The 17850-nt window shown below is 44.8% G+C and overlaps 1 protein-coding gene across 1 annotated transcript; it reads right to left on the reverse strand.

The window, feature by feature from the left end:
• Window positions 1-217: 217 nt before the first annotated feature.
• On the reverse strand, window positions 218-17754 carry LOC105835132 (E3 ubiquitin-protein ligase HERC2). Its single transcript, XM_036289822.1, has 13 exons — window positions 17302-17754; window positions 16408-17061; window positions 16016-16216; window positions 15511-15721; window positions 15015-15272; window positions 3820-14942; window positions 3417-3740; window positions 2965-3274; window positions 2138-2859; window positions 1623-2061; window positions 1238-1461; window positions 995-1149; window positions 218-904 (listed from the first exon to the last, which is right to left on the reverse strand). Exons 2-13 carry the CDS (start codon window positions 16619-16621, stop codon window positions 671-673), a joined length of 14415 nt encoding a protein of 4804 aa, XP_036145715.1. The 5' UTR covers window positions 16622-17061; window positions 17302-17754; the 3' UTR covers window positions 218-670.
• Window positions 17755-17850: the final 96 nt, after the last annotated feature.

Raw genomic sequence — 17850 nt, forward strand, 5'->3', positions numbered from 1 at the left:
GTGTGTGTGTGTGTGTGTGCGCGCGCGCGTCATTACTAACAAAATAATAAATGTATAAAAGAAATAACTGATGACATTGCCTCTTATCTGCAGTGTAATTTGATTATTTAGTAAAAATAAGGTGCTTACTGGATGTTTTTGCTACATATTAACTATTTTAACTTTATTATGAGAACAAAATATGCAGTCACTTAAAAAATCACGATAGAATATATTCTTTTTCCTTTATAAATCGTAATGTATTTCTAAGCTGTCAAAACGTATAACGACGTTATACAAACGATTTTTTAAACATTAACAGTTTTAACTAAAAATACTAGTAAAAAATTTCGGAATTAATCGTTCGGTATTTAGAGCTATGAAATAAATAATATTACTAACTAAGAGCATCTTAATAACTTTAGTGGTATATTTACTCTTCATTATTAACATCTACTATACAATAAACTGTTCGTCGTGCTACAAAAGCAGTACATATATTTAAGTATATTAGCATAGTGTGGTATATATATATATATATGTGTGTATATATATATATATATGTATATATAAATATACTGTGTAAGAAAAATAGGATTTCTTTTTGGAGAATCTGTGAACACATCTTTAAAAAAGTCGTAACGGAAATGTCACTTTCAAACACAAATAACCATTTCACGTAATAAATTATTTAAAGCGAAGTATGTTCTTCACTCGCTAAACTATCCGTATCTTCGGTGTCGGAATTGGTTGCGGCTTGTACTCGAGCGTATTCGTCGGTGTCGATGCTCTTGCAAAAATGAATCGCGTATTTCAGTTTTTGTCGTAGAACCGCTTTACATGAATATCGTGGCATTTTCAGAAGAAAAAAGCAGGTATAGCTTTCAGGAAGAAAGTGGTCCGGGGGATTGTATTTATCCATTACCTGAAAAATGAGATAATAGCATGGTGAATAATAATTTCATCTTAAACAAATGCTTCTGTCAAGAGATGACTGTAGATAGTAGTTTCTTACTTGTAAAACAAAGTCTCTGCCTCTAAAATCAGCGATTGTGCGCGGCAAACGTGTTCTACCCCAAACAAAACGAAGGAAAAGTGATCGTTCTTGATTAGAAAATTCGTCCATGACTTCCCAGAACCATTGTACAAGCGGTGCAGTCGCTTCAATACCTGCAAACAAAAGATGTTTTTTTAATTCTATAGTTGTTAGTATGTAAATATTTCAATATGACACATATAAATGCGATAAAGCATATACCTTTGTACGTTGCAACAGATTTTAATAAATTAAGCGGTATGTCTGGACTGCCGCAAACCATTGTTTCAAGTTCAGCACCGCTAAATAATGCCAATAGGGGCACAGGAACAACTTTCGATAACCCTTCTCGCACAGCTGCTACTTGAGCATCAAATTCGTGTAATCTATAATCTAACGCCAATTTTACATATTCGTGCCTATTTTCTGGTGTTATTTTAAGATATCTGAAAAATTTTTTAATTCTTATTATATAAACATAAAATATATTTCATACAATACATATTTTATAGAAATTTTATAGAAATTTTTGTAGAAATTTTATATAAATAAAAAAACCTAAATGAGTACATAATAAATCAAACATGATATTTATTCAATATAATACCTGTTGGACAATGCCACATCATGCCCTGCAGCAGATGGCGTGGAAAATGGCATTTCTAAAGTCTGAAAGACCTTCTCGTCAGGATCCATGTCTCTGATACAAAGCAAGCCAGGGACATAATCTCTGTCGACTTCCGTCAAGTCGGCAGGTGTTAAAGGTATACCTGCGAGTTGCTTCCAAACTGGTTCGGCTAGATTTAAACTTAATGGACTACCAGTTCGTATAGCAATGCCCATTAGAATGCCTAAGAATTGAAACATATTCATATGTAATTGGGAATCGGCCATGGGATTCAACAAGAAGCAATCCCGGTTGGTGCCATTATCTTCACGACCGTTTGGCGTAGGTATAAACAGTGGCAACGAGCCATTTTGCAATTCGTCGCACACTTCTGCTATACTCTCACTGTATCCACCACCACAATCGTCCACGCTCTCCCCTATAGAAATAATACAAACATGTTTTACGATTTTCAGTAATAAGAAATCACGATTACACACGAATAGAATACGCACCCACGAATTTTACTTTCCATACTCTATGAGGTAAAAACAGTACGTCCTGCGTCAAGAGAGACATTTTCGATACCATTTGTCCGAAGACAGACTTGATACCGTCTGGTCCAGCTAATCCACCCTTTGCCCTAGCTCTTTTTACTTGTATCCTGTTCAATTCAATTACAGGTCCATGCTGACGATCTCGGACCATCGTGGCTTGAATAACTTTGCGGAATGTCGCCTCCTTTATACTGTATACCAACATAGGCGCCAGCTTGCTTAACCCAATATGTCCGGTGATCGGAAACATAGCCAAAGCAGGACATAAAAGTTCCGCAAAATGATGCAGTAACACAAGTCTATTGCGTAGTACGGAATACGATAGATCTTTAACTAGATCATATTCCATGGGTGTGGACGCTGGCATTTTGCTCTGCGTAGCCTTCGCAGTACTCCAAGCCAGCGTGTGTGCGCTACCGCAAGCGACTCTTGTGATTTTCTTGCCCTGTAACGCGTGTACCAATCTTGGTCTGTGAAGCGCGCTCGTGGTACCGTCGCCTAACTGGCCCTCATCGTTGTCGCCCCAAGTGAAAACCTCTCCTTTGTCGGAACACGCGACACAGTGTAAAGAACCCGTCGCTATTGAAATGATTTTTTTTCCTTGCAATGCAGCTACTTTACGTGGTCTACGTACGTGATCGTCTGTGCCATGGCCTAAACGATGATAATCTCCTTTGCCCCTGTACACAAATAAAGAACATAAAAAGAAATTGTTAAAGAAAATAATTAAGAATAAATAAATAAAAATATGTAGAAATAAATGCTGTATATATGCTATTTATTACCAGGTATAAACTGCTCCAGATCTCGTCAGAGCGACTGAAAATTGACTACCGCATTCGACCTTAACTACACCCAGACCGGCCAGGGAATCTATCTTCAATGGAACTTTGCATCCATCGCTTCCGCCTCTACCTAATTTTCCATAATCACCATCGCCCCAACTCCATACGTTGTCATCATCGGTTACACATAGCGTTTGCGCGTCGCCGCTTCCACATGCTACATCGATTACTTTGTAATCTTGCAAAGCTTCTACCACCTTCGGTCGTAATTGATCATCGCTGTCACCATGTCCGAGACGTCCGTATCGTCCTACAATCAATTACCTTTTTTATCACAATGCAAAACTAAATTTTCATGATAATAGTTAAATATATTTAAGTGCGCAAGTTAAATATTCTCGGAATCATTAGAAATATAAATATTTTAACGCTTTACTTGCCAGTAATCTTACCTTTTCCCCATGTGTATAGCCAACCAGCGCTGGTAATAGCAGCGCTATGATGACCACCACAAGCTATATCCACGATCTCTACGCCGAGTAAATCTTCGATCAGTTTCGGCCGATCGTATGATACCTTATTACCATGTCCCAATTTGCCATCATCGCCTTCGCCCCAAGAATATACATGACCTTCCGAACTCAAAGCGAGGCAATGCTTGCCGCCCGAACTAACAGCTACCTTCTTGATGAATACATGCTGTATCGATTCCAATAGCGTCGGTATCATAACAGAGTCCGTTCCTCCTATCCCAAGACGTCCTGCAGCTCCGTAGCCTGCAAGGCATCGCATTAAAATTTAATATGTGTCACATGACAATTCATTGAAAACAGTTAGTTAACTGTTTCACCGTACCAGTCGAGTAGACCTTTCCATCGGCTGTTACGGCAAACAAAGTCTGTTCACCGCCAGCCAATTGAATCGGTCTGAGTGCGGAAAGACTTTCACATGGGGCAGGTAGCTTGACTTTCGGTCCCTCCAAGCCTCCTAGTTGACCTCTGTGATTATGACCCCATCCATAAATCGCGCCTGATCCGTCCCACGACAGCGTCCAGTCCTCCGGACGACGATTCAACCACTGCAGCAACTGCTCGTCGTGTCCCTGCTTGAATATATTGTGATTCTCGTGATCCTTCGTATAGTCGGCGTCTCCATCCATCGCCATCTCGTTTAATTGCTTCGTGACTTCGTGGCAAAATGCTTTTGGCAGAGGGGTGCGGTCGACAAGCGACTTTGCCACGCGTGCGGCGAGGCAGTACCTTCGAAACCAAGACCATTTGTGCACTTCGGAGCAAAATTGCATTCCATCTAGCTCGAGGTCACACGCGAGAGCCACGAGAACCTTGAAGAAGTCGCTGTGCATTAGTTGCTTGCCACCTCTCACCATAGGATCTTCATACGCGTATTGTCTCAAAAGCGCTTGCGGCAAGGAACCAAGCAGAGACGAAAGTGCCACCTCAGGCCTTATGCCCGGTCCATTTGTGTAGACCACCTGTAATTTTTTCAATGCCCACATCCTTTGCTGCGCGGACAGAGTGCTCAATTGACTGCACTGGCCTAAAGCGGTAGCCAAACGGGAAGCGACATTTCTATCGGAATTTATCAAACTACTGTCCATGAGGAGATGTTCAGCCAAAGCTATGTTTGGTTGCGACAATACCGCCCTGTCGGATCCGAGCTCGTACGGTGCTGTTTTCGCCAGAATAGGATACACCGTGAATTTCCAGCCCCAACCATTGACGGACCCATCGGAACAGAATCGCCATCTCAGCTCGTCTCCTTGGATCTTGATTTCCGGGCCCCATTCGGTCCATTCTCTGCCGGATCTAACTGCCACGACTCTACCGCTTCCGTCCATTATCGTGAGCGGATCGTGCCGCTTTTCCGTGGAACATTGCCGATCGAATTCTATCCGGAGCGCCTCCGCACCGGGTATCTTTACGTGACCGGTTAATGTTGTGTCGTCTATGTAAGGATGCGGCGTTTCTTGTATCACGGGTTGTGGTGTGTTATTGACGCAATTGCTGTTTGCTGCGATATCCTCCAGCTCCGTGACGCATAGTTCCAGAAGCATACTGCCGATAGAGCCATTGACCTTTCCTAGAGAAATTAGCACCGACGCTATTGTTTCTTTGGCTGACGTGCAGACTCTGTTGGCTACCGCCAGCTTCAACAGATCTACCAGGACTCTCGCGTCATCTTCTGTTAATGCTGATGTAAACTCGTCCAAGCCGGAGGCTGTCGCGCCATCCTCGCCCACCACTTGTGCGTTGGATGTTAAAGTGGCTGCTATAACGCTCATCGCACTCGTCGACATCCTTGAAGCACGCGAAGACAGACTGGCGGAGCTGGACATAGACATAGCTAACATGGCTAATGGATAATCCTCAGATTCAGGAGTCAGCTTAGGACTGGTGGTCACATTAACGGCCTCGGCGACATTCGCCGGAGCTTCTCCTCCGCCTTGTGCGATGTCACCAACGTTTTGGTAAACTGTGTGTTCAGTACTCGATGATGCAGCCCCCTCCGATGGTGGTATCACGTCCGTTACCGGTGCTATGGTAGGCGCATGCTTCATCGACGCACAGCCGTTCAGCATCGAATGGCTTTGCAAAGCCGTCACTATCGCTACTCGTGCCTGTATAATGAGAAGAGCGTTTATAACATGTTGCAAAGCTTGCTGTTTTGCAACGTTGCTCTCTAATGAGAGTATTATACTGGCAAGCGACGGTCTTGTGGCGACGGTGTCATTTGTCGTAGCAATTGTGCCATTTTGCTCCTGCACATTATTCAGGCCTAGACACATTTGACCCAACGGATCTCTCACTGTCGGGAACGTAACTGGATCTTGATTTCCACTGCTAGGTTGATCAACCAATACCCAAGCTATGCTGTGACTAGAACCGCAAGATACTCTGTTCACTCTCGCGTCTTCCAGCTCGTGCACCAACGACGGTTTTCTATTAACGGTTGTTGCGCCGTTGCCTTGTTGTCCATGATCGTTATCACCCCAGGCGTAAACCTGACCGATATCAGTCACCGCAAGACAATGTAGCGCACCAACTGCTACATGAATTATTTTCTTACCTCGCAAACCTTCGACTAGTGTAGGCTTTCTAACGTGATGATCATTACCATGACCTAAACGGAAGTAATCTCCCTTTCCCCACGTCCACACTTCGCCGTACTTTGTCAAGGCCAGGGAAAATTGTGCGCCGCATTCGACCTGTATAACGCCCAAACCGTTTAATCGATCAATCAATAAGGGCGTGTAACAACCATCACTTCCGCCTCGACCAAGCTTGCCAAAATCACCGTCGCCCCAGGAATACACACAGCCGTCGGTGGTCAAAGCCATGGTTTGCGCGTCTCTGCTACCGCAAGCTACTTGGACAACTCTATGTCCAATTAAAGCTTGCACTAATTTTGGCCTAGTTTGTGTAATAGTGTCTCCGTGGCCCAGTCTACCATACTCGCCCAAGCCCCAGGTATACAGCTCGCCATTGCTCGCAATTGCTGCAGAGTGTCCCGATCCGCAAGCGATATCTCGGATCCTTTTCGACTTAAGTGCTTCAATAAGTTTTGGTTTATCCAGTGATACGCAATTTCCATGTCCCAGTTTGCCGTCCTCGCCTTCGCCCCACGAAAACACTTTACCATCTTGAGTAAGGGCTAGGGCGTGCTTTCCGCCTGAATGTACCGCCACTTTTTTGATAACAAATTGACTCAGAAAAGGTATAGCTTTCGGTTCGCATACATTGTTATCGTCTCCTAGACCTAACCTACCATTCGTTCCTTCTCCGCAAGCATACAGTTTGCCTTCTTGACTAACAATAAAGAGAGTCTTACTCCCTCCAGCTATGTGGATAGGTTTTAATTTTGAGAGAACATCGCTATATGTTGGTACTTTGATTTTAGATCCTTTCAGACCTCCTAATTGATCCTTGTCATTCAAGCCCCAAACGTAAACGGCTGATTGCTGCGGTGGTACATCGGTGCTACGTTGTATCGCCACTTGTTCCTGCAAAACTTCCCAATCAGACGCGAGAAAAGACACTGAGGTTGTCAGCTGATTTTCGAACATATTTTGACGACCGATTATGCGCAGACCATGTATTTTGCAATCTATACCGCCATTTCGACATTGCTTTATCGCTATTTCAATACACGGGTAATACACTTTAATATCTTGAAGCAACGTAACGCTAGTATCTGAATAACGTATACTTATTGTTTTATATTCCACTAAATTAGTGAAGGAATCTCCTACATTGACCGCTATTACACAAGGCATGTAACTATTATCCTGTGGATTAACGATGATCTTCAAGGAGTGTACCAAAATTCCAGGTAACATCTCTAGACGAATCCAGTGCTTGCCCTGCGATCCGCAACTTTGCCAATATTTTCCGGATCCGTCTACCAGACGCGTCGCCCAATTTTCTCGCGAAGACACGCTCAAGGTCCTAATGCATTTGGACCAATCGTCAATTAAATACGACTCTGTCAGATCTTGCCTATGATATCTGCCTGGCTTTCCGGCATAAACAGCTGCCGAACCAGGCTCTGCAATTCTATTAAAACCGTGTCGATGCGATCGCTTGGTATAGAAACAATTCTCGCATAAATTATAATTGTCGCAATACTTGCACTTAAATCTGGGACCGGAAATTGGCGAGAGGCAGCACGAATTACAAATCACAGAATGATGGCAGGACGGTACTTTTTCCATCTCGGCGACACAACCAGTCCATCCGTGTTGTTGCGGAAAATCTACAGTTACATTCTTGCCATGATTAGTTATCGCCGTAACCACTCCGACACAATGATGAGTTACGGATCCCCAGTTATACTTCGGCTCAGTAATTGACGCCTTAACTCGAACTTTATCGCCGACCTTCAATGAGGGTGGTGGACCTGGCAAGGACGGTGGATAGCCAAGCAGTTCTATGTGAATAAAACGCACCCAGTACGTACCGCCCTTGCGCTGCCACGCGACCTGCACATTCAGATCGTGCAAGTTTTCCGCGTCAATCTTTACTACCTGGCCGACATCGCCGTACTCCACTTCTTCGTAACCTTTACAGCATCGTACCAGCATATTCGGAACTACGTTGTCGCGCACATAAATTGCGTACTCGTCAACTGATAGGAAATCCGAGCGTTTCATATACGTAGGTGGTGCATTACTCATAGCACCCTCTTGCCCCGACGGTGAATCATCTAAATCTTCACTGATCGAATCGTCACTGCCGTCAGTCAGTCCATCCAAGCTAGACAAGGTCTCTGTGTCGCTGAAAGTGGCATCCGGATTTTCCAGCAACCAACCCACCACACTTTCCGCCGTTACGTTACCTTGTTCGGCAACGCTCATGCTTTTGATAGCTAATTCAACACTCTTCCTGTGAAAACCCATTTCGACTAACTGACCTACCAAAGGATTCACAGGCGGCGCTGTAGAGTTTCTTCTCGCTGTTGAACCGCCTTTGCAATGTCTTCTTTGGCTCGATGTTAAGGATACTAACGAGCAGTCAGATGTAGGAGTAGTAGGATCCGAAGTTATGCCGGTTCGTTGGATAGGTGTATGTCTCAACTCGGAAACTAAATATTGAGAAACCGCCAGAGCGGCTTCTTCTAACTCCCGACGCTTAAATATTGGTTTTAGTGGTTGTGGTTTCGTAGCGCGCAACAACATTTCTTGCAGAAGCGTGGAGGTACGTTTATCGTCGTCGTTGATTTCATTACTTAATGAATATTTTAAAATCTTCCGCAATTTTGACTGATAAGCGAGCGTGGCTTTTCCAGCGTTCAAGGCTGCAAGTTGTTGCTGCTGACTTCGTAATATCGCGGTGTTGACAGAGCCAGCAATAACAGGCATGCCACCAGGTCGTTTATCCATGCAAGCAATACCTAAAAATAAATTTGCCCAGACAGATATAAGCATCTCCGTTAAAGGCATTCTTTCTAATTGGAATTTCTCGTTAATCCGTTTCACCGCGTGGAATGGCACTATCTTTCGCGTCCCGCTGCCATTCCACAACTGCATAACAATCTTTGAGTGCTTCGTAAACTTGCAGACTGTTCCTATCTCGCCGTCAGAACTCACCAAACCGCCAATTCTGATTCTATTATCTAAACCACCGAGAACAACGAGGGTCGCCATGACCATTCGTTGGATACAAACACCATTTTCGCCACCGTTTTCGTTCATCTGTATATGAAATATCGAACTATCAGTCCAAAGATCCACCGTCAACGCTAACTTTGCGGAGAGAAATTTGTTTATGGCTTCGTTCCAGCCAGGAAGCGAATGCAAGAATCTAATCAACCATGTTAGTTCTTCAGCTACAGTAGAACTGTACGACGCGGTCAAGGACATACGACATTTGTTCGAGTGAAGCTCGGTACCGGCAGCGATGTCGCACGTAAGCGCCACTTGGCCCAATATTCCGAAGGACTTTTCTAGAAATTGTATCATGTCGCTTAAAACTGCGTCCGTTCCCCACGAAGGTAGAACAGCCGCCAGTAATTTCACAATCATAATTTGCTTCTCGAGACAGGGTTTAGCATCGTCAATGACGATGCCCAGAAGAAGATCAAGCCAGGCCTGCGAACTCAAGGATTTGCACAATTCTGTTGATTTTGCGATCGCTCTTAAGAGACTGAAGGTAGCCCAAGTTTCATGATGCTGCCTCGCTAACTGGACATGCGTGGTCGATGGTTCGCCGTATCTGTTCGCAGTCGATATTATATCGTGTAAAGTGGAGGTGAGAATTTTGATAGATATCGCGGGTACTTTATCCGCTTCCACACCGCAGGAGAGCAAAATTATTCGCAACAAGTTCGTTGACGCCGACTTGAGGCACGTAGTCGGGTGCAGATCTTCTCCGTGGAAACCAGTGTTTTCCGTTCCATTTACATCGAGCGAAGTATCGCTATCGGTCTCGTCACTATCGTCATCAGGAGGTGTCGGTGGATCGGCCAGCTTTAAATCGTATTTACCTTCTTTACCCATTCGATATGAATTCGTCGCGCCGTTGTCCCACTGAACTCTTATCCATCCATCCTCGCCGAGTTCGCCGATGACTCTACCTACACCAGGAGGTGGACCGTCTTGATCGCCCCATTTCCAATCGGCTCCTCGTACAACTCGAGTGCCAACCTTCATCAACGCCGCCAACTCCATTCCGCTCAGCTGTACAGTCGGCGGTTTGTTCTTTTGAAGAGTATCCTCGTAAATTGTCGTAATTTCCATCTTAACTTTCAGTGCCTCGGCGTCTCCGCCCTGCTGTCCTCCCTGACCTTCGCCGCCCTCGCAGAAACTTGCCGATGACGGCCCGATTTGTCTCAGCAAAGTCAAGATGCTTGATAACAGACCTGAATTAACCAGCAGCCCGATCTCGTTGGCACACTGGTGATTAGTCAGCATACCGAGGATAGTCAACAGGAATCTTGCTCTCGGTAACTTTCGCAACCAAGTGTAAGTACCTTGATTCAAGCTGCTCTTTCCGCTGACCTTCTGTTTGTTCGGTAGCTCCGCCTGTACAACATACGTTCGTAAAGCTTGTACTGCCCATGAGATCACCTCGGCCTCAGCTAGAATAACCTTGGACTTTTGATACGGGGTCGTTAATTGTATGTTATACAAGCAATGCATGATTCCGTCGCTAAGAGACTTGTTCTCGTAGGTCAAGCCAAGCCAGCCATTAAGCAAAGAATACTTTACCGACGGTATTAGATAGTCTCTTTTTAATAATTCTTGCATCATGGAAATACCTTGTTCTCGCACGCGGGCGCGTTGCATTTGACAGTACATCGCACGGCGCAACGTCTCGACGTCCCCGCCAATACCGTCGTTGATAACGAATTCGATAATACTTGTCATTAAACCATTGTAATCGGCAGTAGTCCATTGTATCGGTCCGCACCGAATCTTCTCGGTCATCTGCATAATTTTATTCTTTATGTCTAATATATTCTCCAGTTTTGTTGATGAGGAAGTCGCGGCGGTCAAACCTTCCTTGGAAGAGGATGTCATCTCCCCATCCGGCTTTTTCGTTTTAGCATTTTGTATCGACGCGTTCAAGATGTCCTCCGGTTTACTACTTCCGCTGGACGAATCTTTGTTCTTACGTATATCAGCTAAAACTGTGCGAGCAGCTCTCTTGAATCTAGGGACGGTATGCAATAGTTTCAAATCCTCGAGCCCTTTAACTTCGTAACTCGTCGCAGATCTGACTTCGTACAGAAGAAATCTGCATCTTTCTTGAGCGGGCGCGCAGACTTCTTTATAACTGCGATTCTGTTGTTGCCTAATCCGCACTAAGTTCCATTTAGTCTGATAAATCGCTCGCGCCATATCAGCTAACTGATTGTTCAGTCTCGCGCTGTTAGTAGCTTTTAATTCCTGTTCCGCTAACGTGAGCGCTTGTTGCCCCAGACCGAGGTGTTTTATAATCACAGCCATCAGAACGCGACTGATTTCTTCGACCGGATGATCGCCACAAAAATCAGCGTGAGAGAATAGATTGTTAGCCTTGGAATATCTGTCAACTATTGTTAAGAACGCTCGAACGTGACCGTCATCGGTCTTATGCGCTTCTGCTAATGCATGTATAAACATAATCGTTCGGTCGTCGTGCTCTTTCTGCTGCTCGTTCTTCGCGTGCACCGGGAGTGGCGGTTCCGTAGGAGAGTTAGCAGCGGTTGACGTATTGCTTCTCGCTTCGTCCTTCTCCTCCTCGTACGGATTTGGCGGTTGCAGAACTTGTAGACCACCCCTCAAAAAATTCGCAGCAAGCCATACGCCGGCCTCTTTCTCCGCCGATTGAAGCGTCAGACTCTGTCGCATTCGATAGGCGTGCAAGCCTAGCAGAAATCCTAAAGCTCTTTCCGTGTCCAGAAGAGATGAACACACGTCAGTGACTTCAATTGTGACGCGTGCGTTCTCGTCGGGCTCGGCTTGACAATAATGACCAACGAAGCAGGAATCCATCATACCCCGTGGTGGCGACAGCTGACTATATGGTGCGCCACATTGCGTGACTGTCGAAGTTTCATCACGCCCGACGACGTACCGTTGCAGCACCTCGTAAGGCGACCAAGAGCCGTCGTTTCTTATATCTTGTACATCGTAGACATTGTTGTTCACCACTACCCAGAGACCGCCGTCACGATTGTGATTCTCTAAGTCCGCCCATCGTATCAAGGAGGGCTCCTCCTGAATGGGAATCTTATTACCGTGTAGCGGCGCGATAATTCCCGGCCAGGATAAATCGTCCGCCTCGTTCTTTTCCATCGTCGGTGCTAGCTTTACGAAGTGATCCAGTGAATCCAAGATCGGTGCAATCACTTCCATCCAGTTCATATCAATGAGCAACATAGAGTAATCTACTTGCAGCAATATCAAGCAAGTCACCAATTCTGAAAGCAATACGTTGATTATATCGCCCTTTAAGATACCGGCAATAGAGATAAAATCCTTGACGGAACGACCACCTATCTCAGCTGCCAGCGGCAATATCTCGGTCGCATGGTCACAAATCTGCGCGATATATTTCTTCAGCAGCGACTCCGCGCCCATCATTTCCTGATCGTGCAGATCTTCCGTGCGTGACTTGCGCGCAATACACTCGTACACCTGCGCGATTAGCAAACGTTGGAAACGCAGCAAGAGATTCAGACTAGGTGAATTGTCAAATCTTCGAAGATACTCGTTTCGATCCACCTGCTGCGACGAGCCTTGCTGGAGTCTGGATTGCGTAATGCACGTGCCGTTCCTAATTAATTGCTGTATTAACTGAAGCAGAGAGATAGTCGTCATATTCTTCCCAGAATTGAAACCATCTTTTATCCCCTGTCTCGTGTCGATCTTCGTTTTGACGTTTGACGTGCCCACGTCAAGAAAATCCTTCTCATCCGGCATGTCCGCTATCTCCATCTTGATCGCAGCCTTCAATGCTAACTCCAATCCGCCATCCACCATTAGACTAGATACTAATAAATCGGCCATGAACCGCTGTCCACTATTTATGTACATATTCGCTGAACTCGATTGTTCCACGTTGTTCGAAGTGTTTGGCAGAAAACTGGATAGAGTCTTTGCACGCTCGTTAGCCGTTGGTAGCAGGATGCTCCAACCCGTTTGTAGAACGGCCTGCGCCGCTTCTTGTATCGTTGCTAATATTCCGGTTCCGCTCGCCAGATTGACACAGCGTTGCTTTAAAGAACTTAGCAGTGGACTGCTGGTCGCAAGTCCAACGAATTTAGTATCAATATTATGAGTCAACATAATATGTAGCTGTAATCGAAGCAAGTTCAACGTAGCTACCGCCAGGCATTCGCGATCCTGTGTAGGCGGTCGTATTCCCGGTAGGCCCTCGCAAGACTTGGACAGAAGCGTGTCCAGCAGTTGGAAAGTCTCCTCACATATGTCGACGACAAAGGCCACTCTGCTAGCACCGCCTGACCACGCCGACATGCACCAGGCAAAGCTTTGAGTCGAACCTGACGCCAGACCGATGACGGTCTTCGAGGATAACGTTGGGCATAATGTAGGCTCAGAAACAACAGGACCTAATGTAGGATCGATTTGACCGTAATCATTTCTGCCCCATCCGTAAACAAATTGATCTTCCGTCAGCGCTAATATGTGGGTAGTGCCTACGGACAGATCCTTGACCTTTCTATCTCTCAACGACTCAATGACTTTCGGATACCTAACGTGTTCCTCACTGCCGTGACCTAGGCGGTAAGCATCACCCTTTCCCCACGTGTATACCTCTCCGTGGGCTGTCAGCGCTGCAGAGAATTGACCACCGCAAAACACTTTCACTACATTGATATCCAATAATTTATCGACGATCTTCGGCGTTTTGGATCCATCCGTGCCTCCCCTGCCTAGCTTTCCGTAATCACCGTCTCCCCAAGAGAAGACTATGCCGGACGCGGTCACGCACAGGGTTTGAGAGTCACCACTACCGCAGGCCACGTGCACGACCGTGTGGCCCTTTAACGTTGTCACTAATGTCGGGCTCAGGACATCGTCGAAGTTTCCATGGCCTAATCTACCATAATTTCCTCTTCCCCAGGTGTATAATTCGCCGCTGGCGCTCAACGCCGCCGAATACGTGCTGCCGCATGCTATGAGCACAATGTTCTTCTCTAGAAGTGCCTCGATCAATTTCGGTTCGTCGTACGAGACTGTGTCACCGTGCCCCAGTCTACCGCCGTCTCCGTTGCCCCAGGAATACACGCAGCCGTCTTGCGTTAACGCTAAGTAATGCTTGCCGTCCGCGTGAGACGCGATCATCGTGATCGACTTATCGGAAAAACCGTGTACCCTTTGCGGATATTGAGTTTCCGATCCGTGATACATATTGTAAACGTTGCCATTCAATGACAAGATCATTAATGCTCGCTCGGTACAGCACAGTTGCTTTATACCTAATTCCGCAATCGCGTCGCAATAAAAAGGAGTAGAGCCATTTCCAAACTTTACACCACCCCAAGCTAGTACCTCCTGAAACGTCTGCCTGCCGTTGCCGTTCCTTGGAAATCCATACTCGGCACTAGCAGGAGGCAAAAGGGGAGCGGCCAATCTGCTTAAGTTACACATTATAATAACCGCGGCTTTTCTCAAATCAACAGATACGGCGTCGTCATCTGGCAATCGTAGATATTTAAGTAGGACCTCGCAAGGTCCCGGCGTAATATTTCTATCAAGATGCCTGCGAGATTTTGTGGCCGGTATCATATTTAACCGCCGTAATAACGGGACAAGTGGCGCCGTACTTCCGGGTGGGGTGACTCGATTGTCTTGATTCTTATGTTTACCACTGAGATGGAGTAGTAAAACCACGGAATCTAATAAACTAGAGAGAGTAGCCCTTTGCGCAACCAGTTCCAATAGCAAACAAAGAGCTGTATGCTGATCTGACAATGGTACTGGACGCCACGATCGTCCAGTGGTTACCTCCCTAAAAAAAGACGTATATCTTTCCATTCAATTAAAATTATTATAAATTAATATAAAAGCGAGATATATATACCCTGTGACAACTTGTCTTAAAAATTTTGCTGATCTTTCTACGACTTCCAGCCAGACTTGAGAAACATTACTCTCGTCAAAGAGAGTCGCCTCTGGTAACGATTGCAGCGCTTCCAGCGATTCGGTCAATAATTCACTACAAAATTCAACGTCTTCCCCAGATCTCCAAGCCCGTCTTAAGTACGCGAATGAGAAATTGAGGGCCGCACGTGAACCAACACGCGCTAATCCTAAGGTTGCCTTTTCGTTAGGTCTTGGCCTGCGGTTTACAAAAATTGAAGCATTTATAAAAACTAAGTATTATTTAAAACAAAATATAAAAAATAACGTACTCTGAGAATTAAAATATAATTGTATCTCAATACTCTGCGTGTAATGTGCACGAGAAAACAAATCACATAAGAAAATTGGCTTGTGCTGTGTATAACAGGATTTGTAATGTAAATATATAGCTTATTATAATTACATATACTACATATTGAATTTTTATACTCAACGGTTTTTGTAATTTTCCAATAGACTTTGGTAAATTTGACGTATCTTTGATCTCTTGTGGCTTATGACGAGATAAAGCAGTAAAATATCTTCGAGCGACTATCAAACGTTGTCTTAAACGCGTTGCGGATAACGTGCTATTTGCGACCTCGCAACACAGCTTCCGTTGCTCCTTAATTGATAAATCGATGCATCCTTTCAAATCTGTTAACGCTGAGAAAATACATATAATCACAAATAAATAGATATTAATATAAACTTAATAAAAAAATATAAAACTAATGATTCTTATTAGTTCATATAAGTATATGGAAAAATATTATTTGCAAAATTAATATTTTATCTAAACAAAGAAATACAAACTATTTGCAAAATATTGACTTAGTCCACAAAATCGACTTTTTTGTAAATATTTGCCAGTTTTGTCAGAAATATTTCAAGTAAAAATAAGACTTTAGACAGTAATTTGAAATTAAATGTAAATAAAATCAATATCAATATATTTACATGGCTGTGGTCCCCACAGCCACGTGTCCATTATCCGTCTGGCAGACATAGCCTTTTCGACCATCGCTGTTGTTCTTGCAATCTCCTCCTCATCCAACTTCTGGCACGGAGTACAATTGCAGCCATGTTGCGGGCCACAAATTCCATCACAACAAAGACAAGATAACACTCTCATACCACAATAATAATGGCCATTTTCACCTAAAAAAAAATGCATATAAAATTAATCAAAAACATTAAAAAGAATTTATGTTAGTATAACTAGAATTTATCACTTTTTAAATTTACATTTATATGTCTTTATTTCTTTTTTAATACCTCCAAAAAAGAACATACAAATAAGCTTAATAAAGACTAAATTTTTCTTCTATTATATTTCTATGAATTCATACCTTTCTTCGCTACGATTCCTGCAGCATTGATTAAACCATCGCTGAAAGAACCAACAATCTCGCCATCTCGTACCATCTCATTCCACAATTCGGCCAATCCATCGCGATAAAGGAATCGTTGTAGATCAGTCTTTAACCACTTGGCATCCAATCTTACTTCCGGCCGAACTGTTATACTTAATTGGTTGCTCATTTTGTCTACAATCTTATTCATAAGAACTTCCAATGTACAGCCAAGGAACCTGCTCACCCTCAGATGTAGGCAAGCAGACAGACAGACGGATCTCCTTTACAAGATTCAATTAAAAATAACAGTCTCGTCTTCCTCGAAAGTACTGCTTTCGTTTCTCGCAATTCTACCCGATCGCATGATGACTGGTTAATCCTGTCTCTCCGTGGATCAATAAATAGAAAATCCTGTCTCGAGATTAATTAATTTATTATTCCTAAGTCTCTCTCTCTCTCTTTCTCTCTTGAGTCATCTCGTTAATTAAGGGAAAGAAAAGGGGGAAGGAGGGGATATGTTCCCTCGGGCGACTTCTTGAGATCGTTGAACTGTTTACTCCGAGCTTGTTCGGGACTCAATCGCGGGCGAGGGAGGAGGTTAGCGATTAACGCACTTTGCGGCGTCCCGTTCCGTCCGCCTGCCACCATCTGTAAACATCCGTCGCTGTCAGTTCACAGCTCGCGATTGAGGACTCGACGACCGAGACCGAACGCCGTGACATCGCGATATCGTTTATTTTGATACACACGCATAAACACATGCTCATGCATTCCCGACGGATGGACGCGCGCGCGCGCGCGCGTGAGTGCACTTTTCGTCACAGTGCCCCGATCCCGACGACGACGGTACGTGCGTGTGTCGATCGGCTGGCTGGCTCGATTACCCACCGATTGTCACAGCACTATAATGCCGCCAGTATTCGCGCGATAGCGCGGTAATCGGGGGGTGCAAATCCGGCGCGCGCGACACATCCGCATCGTCGCTTGTCACGCCGGTCTTCCCTCTCCTGTCACTTTGACATGTTTTGACACCTAATGGCTCGCCGTCAATGAACGCACGCGGAACGCATCTCAGCGACTTTGTGGAATCCTATGCTTCACGAATATTCCACTATGCGGGATCAGCTGTTTCTCCTCGATTCCCCTTCTCCGCCTCGCGTGGTCATGTGACCACGTTGGCGCGAAATATAGTGACTCTCGCCGTGTCGAGTGTCGACTTTGCTTAGCTGGAAGCTGGAAGTTGCCTCTTCTCGAATAATTCCATCGTGTATCGTATACGATTCTATTGTTTGCGTTCGTACGCGGTTTAAGACTGCTATACTTCAATACGACCGTATTCATTGTATGCGTAACACGAACGTATATTGACTAAATACAGTCGTACACATACGCACATGCACACGATATTGAAAGCTTTGCTAAACAAAGATGATCAAT

The sequence above is a fragment of the Monomorium pharaonis genome, chromosome 7 (assembly GCF_013373865.1).
Source record: "Monomorium pharaonis isolate MP-MQ-018 chromosome 7, ASM1337386v2, whole genome shotgun sequence".
Lineage (NCBI taxonomy): Eukaryota > Metazoa > Arthropoda > Insecta > Hymenoptera > Formicidae > Monomorium > Monomorium pharaonis.

Excerpts from the sequence above, each read along its gene's own strand:
- LOC105835132 (XM_036289822.1), bottom strand. The coding sequence starts at position 16,621 with ATGAATAAGATTGTAGACAAAATGAGCAACCAATTAAGTATAACAGTT. Across the intron at positions 1,150-1,237 it reads ATCTGTTGCAACGTACAAAG|GTATTGAAGCGACTGCACCG; the intron begins GTATATGCTTTA and ends TTTTGTTTGCAG. Across the intron at positions 905-994 it reads GCAGAGACTTTGTTTTACAA|GTAATGGATAAATACAATCC; the intron begins GTAAGAAACTAC and ends CTCATTTTTCAG.